The 21703-nt window shown below is 41.1% G+C and overlaps 1 protein-coding gene across 2 annotated transcripts in view; it reads left to right on the top strand.

Annotated features, from left to right (window-relative positions):
- Positions 1 to 20760, top strand: part of LOC122778373 (storkhead-box protein 2-like) — a 39522-nt gene extending 18762 nt beyond the window's left edge. The window contains exons 1-4 of one of the 2 annotated variants that reach the window (XM_044040197.1): positions 1172 to 1311; positions 5785 to 5937; positions 11947 to 14347; positions 17776 to 20760. In XM_044040197.1, the coding sequence (XP_043896132.1) occupies positions 5805 to 5937; positions 11947 to 14347; positions 17776 to 17980 (2739 nt within the window). In that variant the 5' untranslated portion in view covers positions 1172 to 1311; positions 5785 to 5804 and the 3' untranslated portion in view covers positions 17981 to 20760. Of the gene's footprint in view, positions 1 to 1171; positions 1312 to 5784; positions 5938 to 11946; positions 14348 to 17775 lie in introns of those variants that run through there. The other variant, XM_044040196.1, reaches the window with a different exon arrangement.
- Positions 20761 to 21703: the final 943 nt, after the last annotated feature.

Below are 21703 nucleotides of genomic sequence, written 5' to 3'. Positions count from 1 at the left end.
TATCCTGCATACAGATCAAAGCAAGGTGAGGGTGGTATCTGTCTGGGCAGAAGCTGACCGCATGGCTAGTGGGATCACAAAATGTGAAAATGAAGGTTTTTTTAGGGAAAATGTTAGATTTTTTCCAAGATTTATTAGATTTGTCAGATTTCCGCAGGCCCTGATGTGCACCAGTTAATGCAGATAGGATACAAATAAACAACTAGACAGTAATGACAGATGCTGCTGGTGGTGTGGAGTCACATGGGTCCCATTACACCTGGCATTAAAATGCATTTTCTGTAATCGAATTGCAATCGGATGGCGCCTGACCACTTGTATGTACAGGTGTAAATACATTTGAGACGCATCAAGGACGGATTGTAGAATAGTCTAGAGTAAATGTTTTGTCGTCCAATTTATCAAAATTGCTGAGCAACAGAGTGGAAATCAGGCCTCATTGATCTCCATGTACATTATCAACGCATGTAGTCTAATCATTAAGCACCATAACAACTACCTCCAGCATGAACAGTACGCAAAATTACTTCTGCTTCCTCATGATGAAAATATACAGTACCTGCAGTGTTCTATTTATATGAGCTATCCTTTCATAGTTCTGGAATGTTCTGTCAGCTCGCTCACTCTCTCTCTCTCTCTCAGCTTCCCAGCCTGTGTGTGTGTGTGTGTCCTACATCCAGCCTTTAGTGTTCTAACTGGGTCACACCAGAACCAAGCTGCAGTACTGCAACACGGGCTAAGAGAGCATGTGCGGGGACACACACAGACACACGTATACAGTACATAGACACAGTATAGCGGAGCAGAGACAGAAAGCTGACTGTAGAGACTGTCCGTGTGTGTGTGTGCGTGCGTGCAAGTGATAGCAACAAAGAGCAACTGGGGATGCGTTGCCACGGCAACCCTCTCGGCAGCCCACCCACCAGCTTGTAAGTCGGTGGTCATTACACAGTGAGGGAGGATGGAGAAAAAAACGCGCTGCGGAGTGAGGCAGTGTGTGATTGGTCACACCCCCTTGTCTTTGTGTGGCGCAAGGGATTGTGGGTAGCCCCTTGACTGAATGCTCATTTGTGTGTATGTGTGTGAGAGAGAGAGGGAGAGCGAGTGTGAGAACAGAGGACGACGCCTGTGAATGTGTGTGTGAGAGAGTGTGTAAGAGAAGAGGGGGAGGAGCAGCGTGTGTGTGTGTGTGTGTGTATGTGTGTGCGCGAGAGAGACACAGAGAGCTGCGCTGCTACTAGAAGCTATGCTAAGGCTTTAAACCGGATTTTAACTGTCTTTCTTCAAAGGAGTGTGGAACTATCATCCGAGGTACGAGTCTCTCCGTCTCTCTGTCGGTCTGTCTGTCTGCCTGTCGTTGGCTAGCCTTTAGAAGCAGCGGCTTGTTAGCATTAGCAGCCTAGCGTCACAGCTCTACAGAAAGAGGCAGAGTGCGTGCGTGTGTATGCGCGCGCGCGCCAGAGAGAGAGAGAGGAGTTGATGTAATGATACATAGTTTGTAAACGTGCTGTTGCAGAGAGATAAGCCGGGGTTATAAAAAGCAGTATGAATTATGGCACAAGCGAGAGAAATGCAGAGTGAGGGAGGGGGAGCGAGCATGACAAAAGGAGGGGGTGTGGTTTAATGCTGTGGACAAAGGAGGCTGGCTGATTGTTTACTACCACTGCATGGAGAGAGACATTGACGATTAATGCTCCATCATTCTTTCTCTTTTTTCAACTACGGTTTACTTCTCTGCACTGCAGTTCTCTGACTGTGTAACGTTCAGTCTAAACTGTTGGCTCGTTCTGTGCGTTGGCCGCTATATTAGTGGAGTGAACAGGGATATAAAGCTAGTGTCTGCTGCTGCTGCTGCTGATGATTCAAAATGTCTCCTCGCATGTCCAGTCGAAATGTGTGTGTGCTGATGCAAATGCTGATGCTTTCATTTTATACTGATGTCACATGTGTGTGACGATACTACTGTGTGTTTCATAAGCATGTGAGCTAGCCGTCTGCTGTTAAACTGTGATGCCACTCTGTTCAGAACAAATCTTAGAGCTTCAGGTTTGATTAAAAGCAGAAGAATCAAATTGTGTTTGTGGTGGCAGTCATCAGTGAAACTCAGTAGTAGTATTAGTAGTAGTAACCTAGAATGTATTTATAAGGAACACCACAGATTTGTCACAGAACAACTGAGCCTGTTAAAATCCCTAACAGTTTTCAGACATTAACTTTGGATAATGTCCAAAGATTTGGGTGCAGACATTCTCTGGATTGAGCTGTTCACAAAGGACAGAAGCAGTGGTACACTAGTCTGGGTGAGACGCGTTCTTCACTGGAGAATGTTTGTGGTATCCAGGTGAGGGGGTAGTGCCCACTCACCCAGATACTTTCTGTGGATTATCTAGACATCTCATGCTGCATTCTCACATAGTCTCACTCACTTAACTGATGATTATACTTGGGAGCTTTTTGGAAAATTAGAGGAGCAGCTTATGTGGACAATTGTGTTTATACAGCCCATCAGGTCATATACGGAGAATAAGCATGTCTGAAAGTTGGTAGCAAAATACTGTGATCGCCCATCTTTTAACTAAAGAGTGGACCAGGTCAAGTGCACATGCTTGGGATTTAACACCGGACATTAACAAGTTATCCAAAATGCACAAGGTTTTGAAGAGGGGGTTGTAGCCGATTCATTGGTCTGGCATGCTAAGGTGACTGGTGCTTGAGATAATGATAATGATCAGATAATGCTGCTTTAGTATTTTGTCCCTTTCCTACAGAGTGTTGATAAATGAACATATACTATACTTTTAATAAATGCATATCTATTTATTGTTGTTGTTTTTTCGCATTTTAAATATTAACTTAATTTATTTGTATTAAAATATACAGTACCATGGAAAATAGATTACAGCAGTGTAGAGTAGTGTGTGTATATATACATGTATATGTGTATATATGTATATGTATATGTATATATATATACACCATGCGTCTACAGAGATCACCTCCAACAACATCACTGCCAAACTATAAATATGTCATACCTCACATGGACCTACATAATCGATAGTACAACTCATAAAACTACGACATGTTTCTATTAATAATAGTGATCAATAACATTGGATACCCAAACGATTATGGCTTCTCACGTTTAGGCTATTCTGCTAACACAGTGAGAAATGGGAAAAGTTGTATATAAAAAAAAAAACACTCCACAGACCGTTCAACTGGTCCAAACAACCAAACAGATAACAGAGGAGGTAGTCAGGACCAGTCATTTTAGTGCCCTTTGTGCCAGTAAGAAGCTGGTCATGGCCACTTTGCCACTGGTTAAGAAGGGGGTAACCAAGGAGCACTCTGTTTATGTTGGAAATGATGAAAGCAAAACTGACAGAAAATGCTTTGAGTTGGCATCCAGAATAAAGAGATCAATCGCAGTGATCGTCCGCTCACACACGCTTTAGTGGAGACCAAAGCAGGTGAACGTCGCTGTGAAGTTTACAACTATAACACGCATCAGTGTAGCTACAGAATATAAACATAAACACTTTGGTATCAAACCACCTATTGAACAAACATGTAGAGAAATTATATTCTCACCCTTTTTGTCACAATTTAACAACATGTTCTTCACAACCACAATACTGATTTAGCTGACAGAACTTGTGTGCAGTCTCATAGCAGCAGCAGTACAAACAGATGACAGATTAGTCTGTTCTTTATCTGTAAACTTCAGTCTGGAATATTATGTAATGGCAATGACCATCAAAAACATCTACTGTGCAGCTCTGTTATTTGGACAAATACAAGTATCAGATCAGTGCCTGCATCAGCAGACACTCAATATTGATATGGTCAGCTCACGGGCTAAAGAAGTTGATTGGAACACCACTAATAAAGCTCTGTTAACTTGCACCACACTCCCTTGTGGTGTCTTTTTATTTAATTCAAACCAGACTTTTTATCTCTGAGATTTAATACACAGTCAAAGCAAGTTTTTGTGAACCACCTCCTGTTTTTTGTGATTGGATCTGAAGAAGCAATCTGGATACACTAGGTGTGGCTGTGTTCAGAACTGTATTTTGAACTGTCCATTTGTGATCGATCACTCTGGATGGATGTTAACAACAGATCTGAATGGGGTCATTTTCTACAGTGAGCTGATGGTGATGGTCTTGCAGTCATCTCTGGTCAGTGAAAAGTCATTATAGGTTCATCATTGGTGTCTGATGATAAAAAGCCAATTATTTACTTTAACTACACATTCTTATTCAACCCTTTCACTTCCTGACATGTTTAATAAATATGCATTTGTTGTTCATGATTAAATAACCATTGATGGTTTAGCACTTATTAAGTACTGTTTTTGTTAAGCACATGGATCTGTGAGCCTCAGTGGTGACTGGATGTCTGCAGACAGCTGCTCAGGTGTGTCATGCAGGAAACCATGGAAGCTGGCAAATAGTAATCTGTGGCAGTACTGTAGTATTTTTTGGGCTTGGTCTGCTCAACATCTAGGACATTTTGGACATCAGCTGATTGTATTTGAAAAATAAATGGACAAATCTGCAAGCAGTGTTGATTTTGCTTAAACCGTAACCATTTTGAACAATCTGAGGTTTGAACTCTCAACTTCAGATACCATGGGTGGATGGCTATTCAACTTCATATCAAATAAGAAACCATAGATGGCTCCACAATCTACACCTGGCATTAAAATGAATTTTCTGTGATCAGATTGCAGTCGGATAGTGCCTGACCACTTTACAGGTGTAAATACAGCAAGACACATTGAGGACTGATTGTTATCCGATCTGCGAGACACTGTGACCATGTTGAACAGAAGTGTAAATGCAATGCGAAAAGAACAATTGTGCCTTGGCTCAAGCTCTTGGACTCTTGAAGTCTTTGAACCCGGACCCCTGAGAGATGTTGATTGGTGTCATATCTTTGCAAATAAAGCGTACCAGTTTGTCTGTAATAGCATTCTATAAATACTGCCCCAAAAAATACGTAACACTTGCCTGCTCGGACTTGTGTGGTGGTGATCTCCGTGGGTGTTTTATCGTCGTCAGCCATTTCTTACCGAATGTGAGATTTTTGTGATACAGAAATCTATTGTTCTGCAAGTTTCGTACATGACCAAAGCATTTTGTTTTTCACACAGAAAGAGGGCCAGGCTTCTGCCGCATTCAATTATCATTGTTTTTTTAATATTCTAATTATATTCGACTCCTGAAATTTCTTCCAACAGCCCTACAATACGTAAACTTATTTTATTATAAAAAATATTTTATAAATATTTCATTCATTACATCGCGGACTAGTATTAGTATCAATTTTGTTGAAATGGAGCCACACTTCTGACCTCGGTGGCATTTTTAAACCCTTGTCATGAGTAACAACACACTTACATGTAGTTAACAACACACATAAACGTGAACCCGGTCTGTGTGCGTAACCGCATTGTATTTTTCCTGCATGCCGCAACCACATGTAACGTTACAGCCAATCACCAGCAGCATTATCAGATCTTGATCACGTTATTAACTCCATGTACCGAAAAACAAGGCATATTTTGATACCAGGTACTATCGAAGAATTTTGGTTGGTACTATAAAAGAACCGAAGTTCGGTACCCAGTACCAAACTTGAACTTCACTGTACTAACAGAAGGAACCATGTGCATGAATATTTAACTGTAACGAATACAGTATATTCCACCCTCAGCGGTACAAAGAATATGGAAAGTATGCAGAGACCTTAACTTTTCTTTCTGTCTTTCCACAGGTGATGTGTCACCCATCAGTATGTCCCCCATCAGCCAATCGCAGTTCATCCCGTTGGGAGAGGTACTGCTATTGGCTATCTCTGCTATGAACTCCGCTCATAAGCCAGTTACTCAGGAGGCTCTCACTGAACACCTGCAGACATGTTTTCCAGGTAACACTAGCCCACACAGCACCACTAGCAAGTGTATTTATTATTGTTTTTTCATTTCAGAATATTTGTACAATTGTACCCAGTAAGTACACAGGTATGTTTATTGAATACTTGTATGTTTCTGTTGGGTTACATGTATATTTTGTGAGAACAATTTACTTTATATTAAACTAGGTAGGGCACCAATATCTATACAGTATGATTAGTATCTGTACTAATGGCTGGGTGATACAGACCAAAACTGATATCGTGATATTTTTTGTTCGAATGGCGATATTACAACGAACAAAACGGGTTAGCTCGCTAGCTCAATTCAATTCAATTCAGTTTTATTTGTATAGCGCCAAATCATAACATACATTATCTCAAGGCACTGTACATAGACAACATCAAGGAGAGCAGAGAAACACAACAGTTCACACAATGAGCAAGCACTAGGCATCAGTGGAGAGAAAAAACTCCCTCTTAACAGGAAGAAATCTCTGACAGAACCAGGCTCAGAGGTGTGCAGTCATCTGCCTCGACCGGCTGTGTAAGGTGGTGGTGGTGGGGGACAGAAAGGTGGGAGAGAAAGGACAAGAGGGAGATGAGGTAGAGACAGAAGAGAGAGAGCGACCAGGAGCAGATACATACAGCAGAACTGTATCATGTTACAAGTTTATACAGTTAATGATATCGACTTTTTAATTATGGCACAATAATAATGGTGATGATATGGGTAGCCTCGAAAACTGGGTCCCGCAACCTGCATGATGAGAATACAGATAGAGAGAGAGGGAAGGAAGGAAAGACACAAACTAGGGAGAGAAAGAGACAAGGTTAATGACATATAAAAAGTCATATTCATACCCTGAGTGTGAGAGAGTGAATGTGCTTGCACCACAGGAAAATCCCCCAGCAGTCTAGGTCTATAGCAGCATAACTAAGAGATGGTCCAGGTTTCCCTGAACCAACAACTATAAGCTTTATCAAAAAGGAAAGTTTTAAGTCTAACTTTAAATACAGAGAGAGGCTCCGCCTCCTGAACTATCATTGGGAGCTGGTTCCACAGGAGAAGAGCCTGGTAACTAAAGGCTCTGCCTCCCATTCTGCTCTTACAGACTCTGGGAACCACAAGTAAACCTGTATTTTGTGACCTAAGTGGTCTATTAGGGTGATCGGGTAAGACTAGGTCTTTCAGGTATGAAGGGGCCTGACCATTAAGTGCTTTGTACGTGAGGAGGAGGATTTTAAATTGAATTCTAAACTGTACGGGGAGCCAGTGTAGAGAAGCTAACACTGGAGTTATATGGTCTCTCTTTCTAGTTCCTGTCAGAACTCGTGCTGCAGCATTTTGAATGAACTGAAGGGTTCTAACAGACTTGTTGGAACATCCTGATAATAAGGAGTTACAGTAATCTAATCTAGATGTAACAAAAGCATGAACTAGTTTTTCAGCACCCTGTAAAGACAGAATGTTTCTAATTTTCATAATGTTCCGCAGGTGGAAGAAGGCTGTTCTGGAAATTAGTTTTATGTGTGAATCAAATGACATTTCCTGGTCAAAAGTAACTCCAAGGTTCCTCACAGTGGAACTGGAAGCCAGGGTGATGTCATCTAAAGTGACACTGTGATCAGAAAGTTTTTCTCTGAGGTGTTTAGGGCCGAGTATAATGACCTCAGTTTTTTCTGAGTTTAAAAGTAGAAAGTTCATCCAGGACTTAATGTCTCTGAGACATTCCTGGAGTTGAACAACCTGATTTATTTCATTCGGCCTCATTGATAAATATTGCTGTGTGTCATCTGCATAACAATGAAAGTGTATGTTATGCTTTCTAATAATGTTCCCTAGAGGAAGCATATATAAGGTAAAACGTATAGGCCCAAGCATTGAGCCTTGTGGAACTCCACAATTAACTTGTTTGTAATGAGGCTTTATCATTGATATGAACAAACTGGAATCTATCAGATAAGTATGATTTAAACCAGCAGAGGGCAGCACCTGTGATACCAAGAGTCTGTTCCAATCTCTGCAGTAGAATATTATGGTCAATGGTGTCAAATGCAGGCAGCACTAAGATCTAACAGGACAAGTAAAGAAACTAGACCATTATCTGAAGCCAAGAGAAGATCATTACTAACTTTAACTAGTGCTGTTTCTGTGCTATGGTTTAATCTAAAACCTGACTGAAAATCTTCACACATAATTGATTAGCAACTGCCTTTTCTAAGATTTTAGAAAGAAAGGGAAGATTAGATATAGGTCGGTAATTAGCTAAAATATCTGGGTCAAGGGTCGCTTTTTTTGAGAAGGGGTTTAAGCTATTTTAAACGTTTGGGGCACATTTCCAGTTAATAAGGATAGATTAATTTGAGTTAATATAGAGCTGTTAATTAAAGGAAACACCTCTTTAAACAATTTGGTAGGGATAGGATCTAACTGACAGGTTGATGGCTTAGATGATGAAACTATTGATGCTAACTCAGGGAGATCTATAGGGGAGAAACTGTCTAACTGTGCACTTGGTACTTCCAAAGCTCTTGTGCTAAAAGATGATTCAGTCCCAATATGAGGGAGGAGATGATCCATTTTTTCTTTAATTGATGTTATTTTATTCACAAAAAAGTTCATAAAGTCATCACTGCTCAGTGTTAAAGGAATAGATGGTTCAGTGGAGCTGTGGCTCTGTGTCAGCCGGTTGGCCGCTCAGCTGACAGCTGAAGCCCGGAGACAGGAGACCAGAGCCTCGGTGTTGGACACGGTAAACAACGAGCCGCTGATATCTGCGGCTAACAGCTGGTGCCGCTAAAAACTAGCGACAACAAACAGACATTACGTTACCAGCTCAACTACCAGGGACGAAGATGGTTAAGAAAAATGTATCGGAGTAAAAATACACATTTTATTTAGGAAAATAACAGCGCCATTATTCTTCTTCTTAGCCACCAACAGCTCACTCTCCACCTGCACCGTGTCCGCCACGTTTTCGTTCAAATGTCTGTTGTGATGCGTAGCGTTGGTGAGAGGGAGAACTCTACGTAGTACGTTCATGTAAGGGCCGTGATTGAGCAGCTGAACTAAGCTTGTAGGCTCAGAGAGAAGCGTTCGGCTTTATGAAATACCATTTGCAAGGCAACATAGAAATAATATATAATATACTGGTATGGAGATATTGTCTCAACTACATATCTCTTTCAAAAATATACCAGTGTAACTCTTACTACCAGTATATCACCCAGCCCTAGTATGTATTGGACTGGATCACAATTCGGTGTATCATTACAGCGCCCAAGCTGTTTCCATAGCCACCTTTTGATCTATCGACTCATTTGCCTTTTAGCTCCTCGTGAAATTGTGCCACTCATTGTGCCCTGCTGACAAACTCACAGAACACACACATGTGCCCTTGCAAAAACACTCTAAGGCATGTCTGAGAGTATTGCTTGACAAAGAACTATTCTAACTTGATTCAGCAGTTACTAAAGTTAATATAACACACTGTTGTCTTTATAATCCCAGTTGCAGGTCCATATGTGTGTGTGTGTGGTGTACACAGAGGAATTGGTTCAATGACGTCAGCTTCTAAAATATAATATTTTCTACTAATCTTCTTCTCAATAACTGTAAGCTTAATATTACAGGTATTTGGTTTGTGAAGAAACATCAAGAAGACATTGGAGGAGGCAGTGGTGTGGCCTGGGGAAAACTGATTTTATGAAGCATACAACTTATTGATTTATTGGGGAAAAAGACAAATTGATTCTGAAAAACATTAGTTACAGTCTTAGTAGAATTAGGTTTACTGTCAGGTTAGAGTTAAGGTCAGCAAAAAGGAACGTGTGTTTGTGTCCTCACAACTATAGAAAGATGTGTCTGTCTCTGAGAGTGTGTGTGTGCATGCGTCTATGTGTGTGTGTGTGGTCTGTCAGTCTATCAGCATGGTGTTGCATCATTCTGGCTGGACTGAAACATGATGTAACTGGCAGTAATACCTCCAAAGTGACAGAAGAGATCGCAAGAGATACTGAAGAGAGAGAAAGACAGATTGGTTTTGGACAGAATGAAAGAGAAAGAAGCTGACAGTTAAGAGAATAAAGTCAAAGAGTAGACATAGAAATTAGAAGCCTGTCTTATCAACGGTTATAAAACCTCACTTTACTGTATATTACTATGATTACTGGCCCTTTAATTGATCCATGTAGAAAGAAAATTTTAATCACAGGCCTTGTGGCCTCGTCAGTATTCTTCAAAAACATTTTAACTCTGTGTTGAAAGGACAGATTGTGGGGGAAGACTCAACAGCCAAAAGTTCACTTCCTTAGTCTCATTATATGGAGCTTCTTCCAAACAAGGTGTGATGATAATCAAAGACATTAAAACATTTGATGATACAAGCACATGAACAAATTAGACAGTCCTCAGAGAGCATATACTTCTCTGCCAGACTGTTCAATTTCCCACATATTTAATACACACAAATATCCGGATCACCACCAAAACCTAATTATGTATTTCTTTGGCTGTAACCCACATCCCCAGAATTTTTAAAAATCAAAGTCTGTCCTTTTTGAGTTCTGCTGCTGAAAAACATGGCTAAAACAGTTCTTCTAAACTGTTTACAATTCTAGTGTAAATGAAAATTCTGATATTGCTCACTTGCATGAGCATTTTTTGTAATTAAATTTAGGAACTGTAAAAACATGTTTTTTCCAAAAAAAACAAATTAGTTGCACCATTAACAGTGAAGCAGGAATTCAATTTAATGTTTCCTTAATCTCAATTTTTAATATAAAACATTTCTTACATATATGACCATGAATTTAAGCCCTTCAGTGATGGTTATTTTTGATTTTTACCAACAGCCTCCCTCTTTGTTGCTACATGTATCCCAGTGTTTAAAAAATATGTGCTGACTTAAAACAGGTGACAAGTTGTGTGTTACAAACTCCTAAAAAGTTGGATATTCTGAATGTGTACAGTCACAATCAATCACATTTTTACATGACAATGATTTTGTTGCTTTTAAAATTAGGACATCAGCCGCATTAAAGTAAGCAAACCAACTTTCTTCCTAAATGCAGCATTAACTCATGGGATGGTGAGGAACAGGACGCAGGCTGTGAAGCAGTGAGAGACAACAGTAGATGAAAAGAGAAAATACAGAGACATGTTTAAAAGATTTTTAAATGGTTGGAATGGTCATTATAATAGTCAATAAATGACTGATACAATCTGTTGAACAGTTTAAAAAAGACCCTTTGTCTCTGCAGGTATTCTCCTCTACACACTAACTTGACCTACTGTGGACATCAGTAGAAATGTGTCTGCTGAGAACACAGAGACCTAAACTGTTTATGATGGTTTAATATTGAGACAATCATATTTGAAGTTTACTCTGCCAGTGGCCATTCATCATGCACCACTAAAGCAGAACGTTATACAGACATCTGCCTGATGAAGACACTAAAAGTATTATGGATGTTTTGACATTCAATTTGAATTTGTGCTGATAGTTTTTTGTTTATTTCTGTGCATGCTCAATTTTGTTTACTCTTTATGACCCTTTCTGGTAGACACCAGTAGTCTTTATTGAGACCAAAGCCTGGTCCTAATAAGGCAAAACCTCCTTTCTGAGGAACTGGTGTAGAGATCAAAATGGAAAATTCTGTTAAATTAAAGTTCAGGGTTAAGATTAGGGATAAGGTTTTGCTTAGGCAGTGCAGTGATTGGTCGATGCCGAGTTCTAAGTGGAATAGCTAGGCAAACCTGTTGGTGAGCGTGTGTGAGAAACTTTTACATTAAAAAGCTATTTATCACCCTGATTTAGTATTTATGTGTTATGTGTCTTTTCCTACAACTGGATAGTGTAGATAAATGTTTAAAAGTTTACATTAGACGGAAATGTACGTGGTCTCAATATTTGAAGACTTCTGTTAACCACTTAATTTGGGGTAATGTTTTTTGGTCTAATTCATCCTTTTTGTCTTGTGTTCCCATTATAACTGCTTCTCATCCTTCATTTTTCTCAGGTGTTCCTACACCAACCGAGGAGGTTCTGCACCACACGCTAACGATGCTGGTGCGTGAGCGGAAGATCTACCCAACATCAGACGGATATTTTATTGTAACTCCTCAGACTTACTTTATCACTCCCAGCTTAATCCGAACCAGCTCTAAGTGGTATCACTTAGAAGAGAGATCTGTTGACCGACACCAGCAGCAGCAACAACAACATCAGAACCAACAGCAGCATCAACAGACTCAGTGCACCTCCCCTCTCTCTGGTACCATTACTCCGTCCACCTCTGGAGGTGTGCGAGATAGAACACACCCAAAGTCCAGCCAAAACCACAGTGGGGGTGGTGGAGATTCTTTTCATAATAACACTTATCGTGGAGACGACCCACCGAGCCACCACACTACCTTACAGCGCCGATCCCCCAAAGACCACCGGGAAGCGTACTCGTCCCCGCACTCCCCACAAACACCTCCCCAACAAACGGGAGGTAGCACAGAAAAGAGCCGCAGCACCCTTGGTTTCGCTTTCAAGACGGACACACTAACTAAGCACCGAGGAGGGGGAGGCAGTGGGGGAGGAGGAGGAGGAACAGAGGCCGAGAAACCAGCCAGTGTAGGAAGTGGTATAAGCAGCAGAAAGTTTGGTTTAAAGCTGTTCCGTCTGAGCTTTAAAAGGGACAAGACCAAGCAATTGGCCACCTTCTCTGCACAGTTCCCCCCTGAGGAGTGGCCGCTCCACGATGAGGAAACACCAAGCCAGCTACCACGTCAGGTAGAGATGGAGATCATCCGCAGAATCAACCCTGACCTTACTGTGGAGAACCTTGCCCGGCACACAGCGGTCATGAAGCGTCTTGAAGAAGAGCGAGCCCAGAGGAGCAAAGCCTCGTCAGCCAATCAGAGCTCCAGGAGTAGGAGAAGTGGAGGTAGACACAGAAAACAGTCCCAGACCAAACTTAACCGCTCACATAGCAAGACAAGGGTGTCCCGTGGTGAGCCAAGTGATGGTTCCCACCTTGAGTTGGCTGACAGGGACTATAGAGCTTACTCTTCATCACTGGCTCGGTCACCAAGGGAACATGCTCTGGCCATGGAGCGCCAGAGGGCACGACTTCACCTAGCACACAGCAACCCCAATATTCTTGAATCCTCCCATCTACCTGTCACCCCAGAATGGGATGTGTCTGGAGAGCTTGCCAAGCGACGTACAGAAATGCCTTTCCCTGAGCCAAGCCATGGCCCATCAGCCCACCACTCCAAAGTTCACCGCTCACACTCTCACACACAGGAGAGAAAGTCCAGAAATGAACGCAGTGACAAGGCTAAGGAACGTTCCAGGTCCATGGACAATTCTAAAGGACCACTCGGAGCAGGGTTGACTGGACCACCAGATTATTATGATGACAGGAGCCGTTACTATACAGATGATGGCACCCTGCGAGCCAATCAGAGCTCTTCTCACTACTCTCGTGCAACACCCCCTTCAGCTAAGCTTCCAGGGGATTCTTCTCTGGGGTTGGATGGTGGCAGGAGCTCAGAGAAGAACAGGAGCAGGGACAGCCTGCCTGCATACTCGCCCAAACCACTGCCCACTTCTGTCCGTCCTGATGATTACTTCCAGTGCTCTGGTTCCTCTGAGGCTGTTCTCACAGCAACAAACTCACTGGGAACTATAGGCAAAAGTAGTCATGATGGGTTAAAGGTAGGCAATACTGAAAGACAAACAGACAGACAAACACCCCATCCTCAAGAGCTTAAGGAGGACTTAAAGTTGGGACCTAAAGGGAGCAGCCTGCCCCCGATACCTCTCATTGTCCCTGACCCTCCTCTTCCCAATGGACGACCACCCCATAGTGTCTCCTCTGTTCAGGAGAAACGTAAGGAGATATTTAGCAAAGACACTCTCTTCAAACCTCCACCTAGCCTACCTTTGCCTGGCTACAGCTCACTGAGAAAACCCCCGGCTCTTGCCACATCTATTCTGTCCATGTCCTGCGATGCACTTGATTCCCAGGAGGCCTTTGATGCTCCCAAACCTCTAGTGGCCACGCCCTCTGCCCCACCACAGGGGACTGAACCCACTACTAGTGCTGCAGAGGTGTCCTTTGACTACTACAACGTCTCAGATGACGATGAACTTGAGGAAAGTGGAACTAAAACTCGAGGAGAGGACGAGAAAACTCGAGGAGGTGGTGTTGGGAGAGGAGGGGGTGGAGCAGGCACCATGCAGTGGCTGCTGGAGAGAGAGAAGGAGAGGGACCTTCAGAGGCGGTTTGAACGAACCCTCACCTTCCCTGGTGCTAAAGAGAACCTTCCAGAAACTAATCAAAACCAGCAGTCAGCCCACTCTGCTAGACTGGACAGTATGGACTCCAGCTCTGTGACGGTTGACAGTGGGTTTAATTCACCACGGTAAGAACATGTTCATACTTAGTTCACATATAAAACACTATTAGAATTGCCTTGTGTGCAAAATATACAAAACATGGCTCTAAAGTATAAATGTAAAATATAAAACATTTTTGTTTACTGCGTGTGTGTGTGTGTGTGTGAAAAGACAGTTGTCTGCTTTTAATGTGTTTTAAGTGTTTTTGTCTTTGAACTTAATCTAGTTTATCACGATAACATTTGTCGTTTGTTTAGTCATTGTTCTTGTGTTCCCACAATGGGGAATTGTGGTAGAGTCAACCATAATTTTCCTCAGGGGAACCATTGGAACTTTTTCTTTTCCACAAATGTAGGCATTATAGGCCATGGCTGTTTATGGGTTTGTTTTTTTTATCCCATGTGGTTATGTCGGTGTGCTCTGGATTACCAGGAAAAAACAAAGTTGTCTTTTATACGGTGGAGTTGTTAAATATGTTAAGGTTTCTTTCATAGTAATGGCGAGCTGGGTTGTAGGCAGTGTTACAGTGTTGGAGAGATTAGTTTTCTTTGGTAACTGAGTTGAAGGAGACATATTATACCCTATTTCCCCAATTAAAATAGTTCCCTGGTGTCCTAATGAACATGTCTGTGACATGCTTTGGTCAAAATACCATAAGGATGAAGCACCATAGCAGTTCAATAACCAAATATTTTTAATTAGGACGTGTCAGAATGGTCAGTTATGTTCTCTATTTAACCTTTTCTTAAAAATGGGTGTGTTTGTACGTCTGTGAAATACGTTTGCTGACTAAATACAGCGACCGCTGGCCGCACTCTGATGCGAAGTGGTGTGAACACACAAACACACTTTTGCTGACTTTATCCGGCACATTAGCTTCATATATAAAATCCTCTGTAAAACACTGTGCTCCACTGTGCAGCCACCAACAGCACACTTGTCCCTCCGCGTTGACATAATACCGCTCTTCCTCCCTCACCTGCACTCTCGTAGGGACAAGGTGGAGCTAAGGTGGAGCTCTCCAAGTAAACTTACTGATTAACATTCGCGGTGAAATGCGCATGCTGCCGTCATAAGTGCAGGGAATTCAACATCGAGTGTTTTATCGCCTATACTTAGACTAAGGGGGACCACGAAAACATAACTGAGTATTCTTTGTGACTGGTAGGGCCTCCAGAGTCCCAAATATAAGTCTTAAAAGTTGATTTTGCATAATATGTCCCCTTTAAACTATGCATAGCTGAACTCCTACGTTTGGGTGAGTTGTTGGAATTCTTGATCATCTTTGTCAGAATATATTGTCTATGAGTGAAGGACTGCATATACATGGTGTAATTCAGCTTTAAGGGACTGCAGTAATACCACAAGTATTACATCTTGTAAGGGTTGTCAATCTTAACATTCCCCTTACTTTTTCCATAAATATGCACATGTTCAGTGAACACATTCTAAGTCTTAGGGATGTGATGATTTGATTTTGATAATTTTATGGATCCATATCCATTAACTGTCACAGAGAGCTGGGTTTAGATTGTACTAATTTTCTTCCTTGTTCTAACAACATTAACACTCAAGAGATACTATTTGAAGTATGCAAGCATGTTTCATAACTGGCTGCACATTGTCAGCATGTAGCTTTGGTGTGATGCAGTTTTCTGTCATTGTAGTTGACTCACACAACAAAAGTTAAAGTGTGTAAGAATTAGTGACATCTAATGGTGAGACTGCAGATTTCCCAAGCGTGTTAGGAAACTACAGTGGCCTGTATACCAGAGTGGTTGCCTTTTTTCTTTGTTCGCATTATAAGCCTCCACTTCAAAATGTGAAATCTATGCTGTGGTTTGTCCTTTCGAGCTTCTGTAGAAACATGGCGGCCCCACGATAGTGGCCACCGTAAAGCAAAACCTATCCCAAGGTATATGCTAAAGGCCAAGAAAATCAAACTATTTATTATTTTAAAGTGATACTGCATGTAGAGCTGCAGCTAACAATTATTTTCATAATCGATTAATCTGTCAATTCTTTTCTCGATTAATAGTTTGGTCCATAAAATATCCGAAAACCTTAAAAAATGTTGATCGGTGTTTGTCAAACCTGGAAATGATGATGTTCTCAAATGTCTTGTTTTGTCCACAAACCAAAATTATTAACTTTTAATGATTTTGTTGTTAGCATTAGCATGTGGCAGGCTGCAATGACTTGAGTAACAATATCCAGTCCTTCACTAGAAGTTGTCCCAGGGTACTGTACACACACAGAAACAAAACAATGCACTATCACGTAAGCTTTTAGAGGTCATATGGTCTGAAATGGTTTGCTTAAAAAATTATTTAAAGCTGTAGCGTAGGGTAACTTTAAAATATAAACAAATGCCTGTCACATTCAAGCTACTGTCAAATGAAGCATAAAAGCGTTAGGGGCCGGTGGGCGCAGCTCCACCAAAAGGGCGCTGCTGTACAGGGGAGGATTATAAGCTTTTATAAGTTTTCCTGTGTCAAAAATGTCGTTGAGAACAAGTTAATAATAAATTCAACTTTGTCCCTAATGAATGTCTGCAGTTACATTTGATGAACACAATTTCCTCTGTAGACACTTTTATGTAGTGAAGTGTTTGTTGTGCCTGATGCTGCGCCTCCTCTGTTTTCTCTTGGTGTGGCACAGCCGAGGTAGCCCTGCACCTGCAGTGTTGTAGACTGGTGAACTGCTGCGCATGCATGTCAGAGTACAGCACATACTTCACTTCCGGCAATGGGGCCTGAGGTTTAGGGCCCCAGAGCGCTTCTCATTGGCTGATTTGAAGCAAGGGCGGGCACTGGACAGGTCTCACCGTTCGCGCAATGAGTCGCATTGTATTTTTTATTGTTGTCAGGTTGTTGTTTCAATCTTGATACTCAATACTCAAGATTGTTTCAATCTTGAGTATTTGATAATGTGAGATTTAGAACTCTGCCATTTGGTGGTGCTATTGATATGATAATATATGTCATCCAATTGGCATTGTTTGTGTGATGGCATTATTCAGCTGTGATTTTGCGTCGAAGGTGCTGCGGTCCCCTCTCTCACTTGCTACTGTGTTTTTGTTGTGAGGGTATGAGAGTAATATGTGGTGTTTCTGGATGGCATTATAAGATTTTCCTGCATGGCACCACCAGAATCTCCAGACCAACATCGCCACTGATAACAGCTATGCTAGTAGTAGTGTCGAAAGTTATATTACATTATCTGCCACAGTTTTAAATTTTTAATGTTTTAACCCACCACATAATGTATATACAGTAAATATGTAATGCTTTATTACATTATAGACATTAAATAATTAAGTTGCTGGTTCAAAAATGTTATTACATTATCAACTAGTTATTACGTTTTTGCACAGAATTACGCTGTTCACGTTAATGTAGTTGTTACATTATTGGTTGCATTGCATCATTTTGTTATCTCTGTCCCTCTACAGGACAAGGGAGAGTCTAGCGTCTAACACTTCTTCAATAGTGGAGAGTAACCGTCGACAAAACCTGGCACTGAGCCCCGGACACCTTGGCATCACAACTGGCAACGGTCCCCCCTTCACCTTCCGTACCATCACAGAACCTGCCGGCACCCAACCAGAAAAACTCCAGAAGCCCAACGCCTGCCTTGCATCAATCACCAGCGTCTAGGGGCTGAAGAAGGGGTTGGGTGGGAGGCTGAGAGCCAATGGACAGGGGCCAGAAAATATAATGTTACAAGGACTGTTACAACTTTACCCTGACAAAATGACTGAACAAGTGGAGCTGTGACAGGTCCACTGTCCCACCCCCACCCCTCCCTCCACATACACTCACACAAACACCAGGCCACTGGGCAGATTCTTTACCATGTCATTGTACAGCCTCTAGTTTACACACTACTGTTGTGTTGTTCCACTTGTGTGGGTTTTATTTGATTTTTTTTGTGTGCAAGTGTGTGTGTGTGTGTGATCTGTAATCTCAGGTTATGTTATTTCCACTCTCCCATTCCAGCTGCTCCGCATCACTACATCTCTCTCAAGCATGTGTCCTGGTGTGCACACTAAAGAGATGTAGCTTTGTTTACTTCTTTTACGGATGGTACGCACACTCTCACTGATCCAGCTTCCTATTAGCTCTTTTCTAACAGGTACCACTGACAGACACCCTGTAAATTGTAGGGACGGGAATTAACGTTCACTGAAATACCTCTGACCAGCCCCCAGAATGCAACAGAGTGAGCTGGGTTAGACAGTCACATGAGGAACTTGCCACTAGGGCTGTTTTGCCTTCACTAGAATGAATGTGAGGAGTTCTTCTGATGGATACCGTACTGCCCGCTCTGTAAACACTGTTTCTAGTCGAGTAGCAGGTTCAATTTATTTGATTTCTGACTGTTTAAATCTGCATTTTCTTGCCCTTTTGTTTTACTGCTCATGTCCACTGGCTGCAAGTGCATTATATTTCAGCATTGCTTCGGCTGCCAGAAACAATTCTCTTCCATTTAAGCCAGTGCCACTAAAAAAATTTAAACTATTTTAACAAGCAAATAAGGTTTTATTGACGTCTCAGGTTTAAATTTGGTGGTACAGTTACACAAAGACATAACCGTCTTAAATGAATGCATTATTATTACAATAGGTCAATTAAATAATCCTAAAAATCAGTGACGTGAAGTCAAGCCAGGTAGTGTTTGCCCAGTTAAATCTTATTGAGGTCTTCAATCTGATCTCAAAGCACAGTTTTGTTCCTTTGGAATCTGATGTTGCCTGCATGTATTAATGTTTAATTTACTGCCATCTAGTGGCAGCGGTGGGTAATTGTCTCTGGAAGTTATTTTACATATCTTCAAGCTGCTTTCATGTGTGGGACTGTTCTGTTTACAAAAACAGAGCAGAGCTGGTTTTGGAGATTTAAAGCTGGGATCTGTGATGTGTGTGTGTGTGTGTGTGTGTGCTATAGACAGTGGGCTTTTGTGAAAACTGTAGTTGTGCATTAGAAAGTTACTTGAACAGTGTTCTGAAGTAAGTTTGAGAGTTTAAGAAGTTTTGTTAGAGAATGTTATCACACTCATAAAGCTGAAAGTCCAGTATGTTAAAAGTCACTGCTACATTATTTACATTACTTTATCCTCCACAATATAAGAAAGTTCGATTGTCCACCATTTAAGAAACTATTACATTTAAGAAAATTCTATGAATTTGAACAAAAAAAAGAAACATCCTTGACTCAGCATATGTCATCTCAAAATGTTTAAATATTTAATCTAGAGATATATACAATATTATTACTGCCTGAATAGTAATTTGCCCCAAATTGGTGTAGTTCAGTGTAAGTATGGAAATCATTAACCGTCAATTAATTTCCATTAGGAATTGAAGTGATTGAGAATTGATTTGTTTGTTTTTGTCTGTGTCATTTCTCTGGACCAAAGCACTCTGTAATTAGCAACAGAAGAGGTCCACATGCCAGGAAGTGAAGGTTGAGTCAGAGGACAGTGTGGCTACAGCCATGATTGTTGCTGCTTGTGGATTACTACGTTTCAAATGCATCTGATAAAACAAACACACCACATGTACTCAGGTTATTAGTTATTTAATACCTCTGTATCACACTGACATCCGTGTCATCACAGAGACTTTACATAGTTTTGAGGGAGATGGCTTATTGATTATTCAAAACAAATGTGTGCACTAGAGTTCTGGTAGCTGACGTCATGCAATCATCATCATGCAAAGCGAGTAGAAGACAGACAACACGTGTAGTGTTTTTACACTTCTCGTGTTAAAGTGTGTGTAAGTAAAGCCTTACCTGACATTTAGAAAACTTGAATTCTGTTTGACAAACTTAGGGTTAAGTTAAGTTTCCCCTTAACTGTCAACTGGGATGTTGACAGCAAAACTACACTAATTAACGTCAGTATCTTGTTCATTTTACATGCTTTTATTGCCATGTTTAAGCAATCTCTGGAGTAGAATGAGGGAAAGTTTCTAAGAACAGGTCTGGAATGATGTCTGTGTTTATACTCGTGCACCTGGGCGTATTGTAAGGATCAAATGGTTCTGTGATATAATGTTCAAACTCCTTGGATTTAAAGTGTGCAGTGACCTCTTAAAGCTCATTCTTCAGGAGCTTTTCCTGTACAAACAGTCATGCGACGTCCAGATGTCTGTCTATGCAGCCAGTGAAAAGATGATAGTAGAAATGTTTTGACTGACATGCTCTTCAGCTTCTACATTTCACTCTACCTGAAGGTTTTTGGTAATGGTGGATGAGAGCAGAGTATGTGTGGACTCACGAGGAAACATTGAAACATAATGTATCAGCAGCTTCTGGTTACTTATCCTAGTCATGTTCTGTGGCGACCTATTGCTTGTGAAGTGAACGTGATGCAGCTTCAACCAGTGGACATGCTTTTTTATCTAAATAAAATCACTTGGGCATTTAAAGCAGATGGATAATGAACTTGAAATCAAAGGTATTGGAGGAAGCAGATTGTGCTGCTTTGTTTAAGATCAGTCGTGAGTATATGAGAGTGCATATGAGGCGGCTGAGCATCCAACAGAGAACTCCTGAACTTCTCATTAATGTTATACACAAGTAGGGGTGGGACTTGATTTTAATTTTTCTTGTTTGTTTTTTGCATTACCATTTATTAGTATTTTTTAAACATTACCATTTATTTGTATTTTTTAAACTTTACCATTTATTTGTATTTCTATCACGTTAATGACCACTTGACCATTTCTTGAAACAGTTTGAATAACATCTCTGAGCCACTCTTACTCTTGGTGCTAAGATCTATTATGGTCTGTTATGGCCGTCAGTAGTGATCATAATAAAGAGAGTAACAATAATGTTATAATTGGACTATTAAATGGATGCTTACACTTGTTTCATAGTTAATAACTTGCATACTTTTAGCAAAGGCCGTTTAGTCTCCTGTATGAAGCATTTGGTTGAACAAGCCTGAGATTGAACAGGTAGTGACTGAACTGGTGGACACATGGACAGACAGATGGGACAAATACTTACAGTGGCACAGAGACATGTGAAATAAGACCTGCATTTAAAAAATTGGTAGTTATTACAATATCATTACAAGTTCAGTATTAAATACAGCAATACATGTGCACCTGTTACTCACAACCTGGAGCTCAGTTTTTTGTTTTGAGTTATATTAAGCGTGTAATATTTCATAACTTCATCTTGCACAATTGTGACGCTTTCACAGTGACAAATACAAAGACACGGTGGGTGTCTCTATCATTTTGACATACAAACATAGTTTTACAAGCTGAAAAATGTGCCCTTTCTTATAACATCCCACAATCCTATAGACATCATTTCTCCTGTAGGCTCAGGCAGATGTCAACATCCCTGTGTGCTCCTCTA

The sequence above is a fragment of the Solea senegalensis genome, linkage group LG12 (assembly GCF_019176455.1).
Source record: "Solea senegalensis isolate Sse05_10M linkage group LG12, IFAPA_SoseM_1, whole genome shotgun sequence".
Classification (NCBI taxonomy): Eukaryota; Metazoa; Chordata; class Actinopteri; order Pleuronectiformes; family Soleidae; genus Solea; species Solea senegalensis.
The sequence above is the reverse complement of the archived record's forward strand: the minus strand, read 5'-3'. Positions and strand labels throughout refer to the sequence as shown.